The 7,500-nt window shown below is 39.4% G+C and overlaps 1 protein-coding gene across 1 annotated transcript in view; it reads right to left on the reverse strand.

The window, feature by feature from the left end:
- Positions 1-7,500, reverse strand: part of LOC144590907 (transmembrane channel-like protein 2-A) — a gene marked incomplete at its 3' end in the record, with an annotated part of 52,887 nt that overhangs the window by 5,163 nt on the left and 40,224 nt on the right. Inside the window, exons 17-18 of the mRNA XM_078395270.1 lie at positions 2,961-3,086; positions 1,004-1,082 (exon numbers count right to left, since the gene is read on the reverse strand). Coding sequence (XP_078251396.1) covers positions 1,004-1,082; positions 2,961-3,086 — 205 coding nt within the window. The remainder of the gene's footprint in view (positions 1-1,003; positions 1,083-2,960; positions 3,087-7,500) is intronic.

Here is a 7,500-nt window from a genome sequence, read left to right on the forward strand (position 1 = left end):
AATATATTTAAAGATTGTAACTCAACACTTAGATGTCAGCACAGGGGCAATGCTTAGCTTACACGTTTTAGATATTTTTCTAAAAAAGTATCTTAACTAAACATGCATGCACAAATGGAAATTGGATTGCTTTGCACATTTTTCAGTGCTGTGCAAACCAGAATTGTTGTAAACCATAGTAAATCATTCTGCAGAGAAGACATACCACTCACAAAACTGAGCCAGGCACTTTCTCCAGGCAGTATGTAGAAACAAGGAACTGCAGATGCTGGTTTATACCAAAGATAGACACAAAGTGCTGGAGTAACTCAGCAGATAAGGCAGCATCTCTTGAGAAAAAGGATAGGTAATGTTTTGGGTCAGGACCCTTCTTCAGACTGTACATAGGGGGTGGTGGCAGGTGAATGGTTGGAGGTTCGAAAAGACCAGGACCAATCAGTGCCAGCCACAAATGCCCTCAGGTAGGGTGGTGCCTGTTTCGCCCATTGTGGCTGGGGAGGGTGAAGGGGAAGGGAGTAAGTAGGTGACTTAAAATGAGAGAATCCTGGCATCCATACCACTGCATCTAATGGCATGCCAGTTGAAGACTTTTTGGTCTGAAATGGATCTCCCAGGTCCAGAAAATGACTGTCATGTGGCAATCTCAATGAAACATGGTGTAGGAAAAGCTTTGATTCTGAATACTGTACATCAAAGTTGGAGTGGCTGAGAAACATTCCCACTAGGACACAAGAAGATTACAATCATGTGCCTTTTTCATGGAAGAATATACCAACAGACTCTGCCTATACAGAAGAGTTGATGTCCAAGCTTTAAAAGTACACTATTTCACAGATACACTGCATAGCTGGTGTGTACTGGGAGAAGACAAATTTCTACCCTGAAGAATCTCAATATTTTAAATAAAGGTTCTTTCTAGAAAGCATAAATACAGAAAAACATGCATTCCTTGTTTGCATAATAACTGTACATTCAGTGAGACTAGTTTTCAAGGTGAACTTACCATTTGCATCTTCTTTTTTAACTCCAGATTTGCCTCCTTATATGTTTTTGAGGTAGCATTAAGGTAGTATATGCCTAAACTGCAATTGAAACACAAGTAGAAAGGCAATCAAATGTCTTAGTGCTGAATGAATATCGAGCACATAGTACAAGTTCATCTTTAAACATAATATACATATAAGCAGATTGCTCTTTGTTCAAAATTACAGTTAAGATATGACAACACTGATTTTTGTCATATTGAGTGATCAGTCAATAACCGAGAGCAACTGAGGCTGGGAAAAGGATTATTTAAAATTATGTTTCTAAACATTTTACTGAGAGCAAAATAAAGATTAGAATATTCAGTTGTGCTTGAATTTGAAATGCAAACAAACCTATTTAAACATTTTTTAAATATGTACGTTGAAATGCTTATCTGAGAACCAGTGAAAATAAACCAGTAAAAGCACACCATTAAAAACTCACTCATACCTCATGCAAAAATCTGTGATTGTTTTTTTGCATAGGAATAGTTCATAAATACCAGATATTTTCACCCGCTTATTGATTTCTCTTGAGCATGATGAGGACATTTTCAATGAGGAAATCACTAATTTCATCAGCCAGAGGATGGTCAATCTGTGGACTTCATTGCCACAGATGCTGTGGAGGCTGTTATTGGGTATTTTTTTATGGTGGAGATTGATAGGATCTTAATTAGTAAGGGTGTCAAAAGGAGAAGACAAGAGAATGGGATTGAAAGTGAAAATATAGATCAACCATGATCGAATGGTGGAGCATACTCAATTGGCCAAATGGCCTAATGGTGCTCCTATCTCTTATGAACTTATGAAAAGATCATGGTTCCAAATTTCGTCAATAGATCTTGCCTGTTCCATATTTCTTGTTGCTTCATAATTTACTTTTCTTATAACCTATTAAAGCTAAATAAAAAGAATGATGCTCCTTTTATGGCGAGTGCACATTACAATTTTCATTGGGCTAAATTAGATTTAATTTTAATCTCTGTGTCCACAATGAGGTCACTGGTAAAAGGAATGAAAGAAAATGCTTGCCGCGGATCCATTTTCCTCTCCCAAATATCCCTGTTCATTCCAATTATGGAATCTAAAAAGCGCATCTTATGGAACATTAAATATGGTTTGGATTGAGCTCACTGTGGAGTGCTCTCACTCAAGTAGTTTATCACTTTCCGAGGTTGCAAAAAATTGTCCGTTGATTATTTACTGGAAACAAGATTGCAGTACCTAACTATCCATGAAGCAACTACATTACTATTAATGTTTCTGTAATGCATTCTCTTATAATTCTTTCTTGCAATTATTAGATGTCATATTGGCACAGGTTCACCTATGTAAATCCAAATATATTGAAAGAGGCTTATTGAGGGAAATCCAGTAAAGTTATTGTTTAGTCAAATGCTTTGTGCTAATCACTTTGTCTTGAGAGCATATTTTCTTAAGTACCAATTAATAGCATCTTTTTTTTTGCTATGGGTAATTAGTTGTCATAACTACTTCTTGTACAGGTACCATTAGGCAATATAATAGTAGTAGCATAATAAAAAGTACTAATGATCATTCATTTATGGACAGTCTGATATATTTATTTATAAACCACTTTCTTTCTAGTCTTCTACTAAGATAGTTTCAAAGAAGGAATAGATGTTTTGGTTCCTGCAAATCAATGAGGTGCTGCATCCTGCATCAGGCCTGTCTTGTTCTGTGAGGTGTATGCGCTGGGAATCTCAGCAAGATAAAGCTTCTCCATGGACTCCATGCTTGGTTCACTGGCAGACCAGACAAATGTAATGCCATCTATCATTTAGTAACTTTGGGAGTTCTGTGCATGGCAATATATGCACAGAAGTCCCATTTAAAAGGCCTGTTTCCAACTGCCATTAACATTCCAACAATTAGAGGATTTGGTTTTGTTGAAGAGAAAATTAAACTTACACCATCAGTAAGATCCCGGGCAGAATCAACCCTGGATTTGAAGCATAACTGAAGAGTTTTCCAACAAATGCCGGGAAATCATACTGAATGGTTTCCATAATAACCTCAAACATTTTAGCCTTCCCACTGTAAGAAAAAAGGCAAAGAGTTAAATTGCAACGTGATCTAAATAGTAAGGTCTAAGTAAACATTACACATTAATGACAAATAATTTGTGTTCCTTATTAATTTTTATCATTAAACTTTAGACTGCCCATCTGTTCCATGCAACAAAACATTTATGTGGAAATAAGCATAATGTTACAGGTGCAGTCATAGCATGGTATTCAGTAGGAAAGCTCACTCCTGGGCAATGAGGAACAGTCACACAGGACTGCAGCACAGGGTTTTGTACGGGTTCCTTTTCAAAGCAATTCCCAGCTACATTCCATACGTTGGACCCATTAATGGGAAGTTATTTGTATCTATTTCAAGAAAGTGCAGGTATAGAAGTTCATAAGTGATAGGAGCAGAGTTAGGCCATTCGGCCCATCAAGTCTACTCTGCCATTCAATCATGGTTGATCTATCCTTCCCTCTCAACATTCTCGTGCCTTCTCCCCATAACCCCTGACGCCCGTGCTAATCAAGGATCTATCTATCTCTGCCTTAAAAATATCTGTTGCCGTTATGCGTGACTGTAAGACTGTGACTACCTAGACAGGTGGTTTAGGAGAATTCTGAGGATATCTTAATGTCTTAAACTGGAGTGCAGAGAAGATTTAGGTTTAGGTTTTTTTTTGCAATTGTCACGTGCACTGAGGTACAGTGAAAAGCTTTTTTTTCATGCTATCCAATCAGGTCAGATAATACTATACATAAATACTGTCAAGTCAAACTCGTACAAAAGATAAAGCAAAGGGGAAGATACAGAGTGCAGAATTAGTTCTCAGCATTGTAGTGCGTCAGTTCCACAAAGTCTGATTTATGTAATGGGGTAGATGTGAATCGGACAAGACCCTAGTGTATAGAAGTACCATTCAGAAGCTTGATAATAGAGGGGAAGAGAATGTTGACAGGACCTCAGGGCCTAAGCTACAGGGAGAGATTGGGCAGACAGTGACTTAATTCCCTGGACTGCAGGAGGCTGCATCTTACCTCAATGAGGTGTATAAAATCATGAGGGAATAGATAGGTTGAATTAATAAATTATTTTATACAGGGAAGGGGACTCAAGAGCCATAGGTTAAAGGTGAGAGGGGAAAGGCTTAGTAAGAAACTGAAGGGCATTTTTTTCTTACCGAGGTTGGTGGTTATATAGAACATACTGCCAGAGGAAGTAGTTGAGGCAGGTTCTATTACAACATTTAAAAGACACTTGGATATGTACATGGATAGGAAGGATTTAAAGGAATAGGGGCCAAATGTGGAGAAATGGGACTTCCTTAGATGGGGCATCTTGGTCCGCATGGACCTGTTGTGCTGATGGCCCTGTTTCCGTGCTCTATGACTATGGCTCCATCTTAAGAGTATTCACTTGTAATTACTGATGAGTGAGGTTATTTTCCCTAGGGAGTGCTAAAAGCAGAATGTGTCAAGAACCCTAAGGAGAGACAAGAACAGAAGTGAATTAATCAGGGATAGAAAAACAGTCAATACCTACCAGAACCTGTGTGAAACCTTTTGAACTACGACTATACACTCCAGAACGAAGGTCATCCAACCACGTAGTAAAGGTGCAGTATGCAGATGACACTTGCATTTGCACATGCTTAAAGGCTGAGCTCCAAGACATCATCAATTTGCTCATTTAATGAAGCACTTGAGAGGATGGACCTTACACTCAACCTCTGCAAGACAGTCCTTTACCAATCTGCCCCTGCTGAGCCACACTGCCTTCTGGCAATAAATGGTCACAACAAGACCCTGGAAAATGTCAAACACTACCCAGGGAAATACTCTCTGTGAACGCAGGTATTGATGATAGAATTGGTTGGATATTACACTTGTGTAAAGATCCAAGGAAATAAATCCATCCCTCTGGGTTGTGTTGATCATTGAAAATGTTCAGTAGTGCCTAGAAATGTCAGAAGGAGTAACAGAAGTGTGGAATTGACTATTAAGGATTTTGTACTCATGGCCTATAATCAGTTTCCCATCGAGGCAGTTGCTGACTTTCCTGGTCATAAAAGCATTTGGGTAAGTAATGATTAGAGTCAATGGCTGACTGGTTTGATGGAAGCCAGTGATGTCAGGAGAACCCAATGCTCAAGGTATCATCCATTCCTGACTGAAATTAAATTAGATGAAAGGGTTTATTCACAAATATAATGCCAGTGTGCCCTCAGTGATGCAGCTGTGAGCAGAAGATTGTGAGATATCACAGGGATCTGTTGAATTGACTTAGAAAGATCATGTACAACAAAGTAGAGAGTCAATATGAGGGGCTTGACCTGTACCAAGGTGGCAGTGAAGCAAAAGAACATGGTGGTCTACCATCCTGCAGAATGTCATGTACCTCAATGACAAAAGTCTTGAAAACATGAGCCTATGCACACATTATTCATCAGAGGGATCATGGTGTCACTGAAAACAATGGCAATACGCCATTTTTATTGATGGGCATAACTTTACCCAGATCGAAAGGTCCCCAATCCACCCTAAGTGAACAACCATGATCCAGCTATGGAATGTTGCAAGCAGTGTCATGACTGAGGAATGGGCATCGCAACGGTTAACAGCTGAAGACGGGTCCCAACCCGAAACATCACCTATCCAAGTTCACCAGAAATGCCGCCTGACCCGCTGGGTTACTATAGTTTTTTTGTTTCTTTCCTTGGTAAACCAGCATCTGCAGTTCCTTGTTTCTACAAGAACACTTCCTGCTTTTGGAATTAGAAAGGAGCTGTCATGGATGAACGGGCCCGTGCACTTCTGTTCTATTTTTTCACATTGGGCAATGCATCATAAGGCTGTCAAAGAAACTGCCGATCACTGGATGTGTAATTTCTGTGGGAGTTTCTTTCAGCAGGATTACTGCAGTCAGTGAAGGCAGCTGATCATGTCTTCACAAAAGTAATAAGAATGGGCGATAAATTATAGGCATGCCAGTAATATATGCATCCAATAAATTAATAAAAACTGATATGTAGCATAGGTAATCAAGAATCTGAGCAACCTAATCCCATATTACAGCACCAGGTCACAGCTTTCAAGCACACGTCCAAGTATCCATCTATTATGTGATGATGTGGCGTTATATGGAGTACCCAAATTGCAGCCTAACTGGTGTTAAGAATAAGGGGTAGGCCATTTAGAACTGAGATGAGGAATGACTTTTTCAGTCAGAGAGTTGTGAATCTGTGGAATTCTCTGCCTCAGAAGGCAGTGGAGGCCAATTCTCTGAATGCATTCAAGAGAGAGCTGGATAGAGCTCTTAAGGATAGCGGAGTCAGGGGGTATGGGGAGAAGGCAGGAATGGGGTACTGATTGAGAATGATCAGCCATGGTCACATTGAATGGCGGTGCTGGCTTGAAGGGCCGAATGGCCTCCTCCTGCACCTATTGTCTATTGTGTTGCCTTGTAGATCTAGGAAAATCTTCCTGTTCCTAAAAAACTATATCTAATGTAGGGAAATGTCCTGTATGTATTTTTAACAATCTTATTCACTTTTCTAATATGGATAAAGATCTCTGGACATCCCCCCAAAAGTAACTTTGCTGGTCCACAACGCTCAATATTTTGCCATTTATTGCATATTCTCTTGCTGTGATGTACCACCTCACTGATTTTTGGGGTAAATTTCATTCCCCAGTTTTCAACCCAGCTGACCAGACCATCTATATCTTCTTAAAGTTTCCTCATATCCAACCATTAAGTAATTTGATTTCATCTGCAAACATATTTTCTCCCACCCCTTCTAGATCAGTCTAAATCATTGTCACATTAGCCAAGTACTGAGCTGTTATGGAAACCCACAGGTGAAAGCCTTCCTGACTCCAATATTCTATATTTTAATAATAGCCTAGAATATGAATTTTGTCTTTGCTGCATGGGTAGTCATGTGGCAGAGTAGATCGACCCCTTATTAGAGCACCTGTTTTGTTTATTTTTTGATTGGCCATGCTGTAATTATATCCGACTCCCAGTGAAGTAAACAAAGAATCTAATTGCAGTCTGACAAGTTCACAATATGAACATAGGAATAAATGGTTCTAACGATTATAGTTGAAAGGAAAGTGTAGGCAAAAGCTAGATTTTTCTATTAATATATTGCTCTTTTGTGACTTTGATCTTGGCAAGTCAAATATGAATCAGAGTTTTGAACTTTTGAGATAAACATTAACTGAGCAAGTATACCCGATGTCTGTGGATGTGAAAGTACAGTTCATTCTGTGTTAGACGTTAGACAATAGACAATAGGTGCAGGAGTAGGCTCTTCGAGCCAGCACCGCCATTCAATGTGATCATGGCTGATCATCCACAATCAGTACCCCGTTCCTGCCCTCTCCCCATACCCCCTGACACCGCTATCGTTAAGAGCTCTATCCAACTCTCACTT

The sequence above is a fragment of the Rhinoraja longicauda genome, unplaced genomic scaffold (assembly GCF_053455715.1).
Source record: "Rhinoraja longicauda isolate Sanriku21f unplaced genomic scaffold, sRhiLon1.1 Scf000389, whole genome shotgun sequence".
Taxonomy (NCBI): domain Eukaryota; kingdom Metazoa; phylum Chordata; class Chondrichthyes; order Rajiformes; family Arhynchobatidae; genus Rhinoraja; species Rhinoraja longicauda.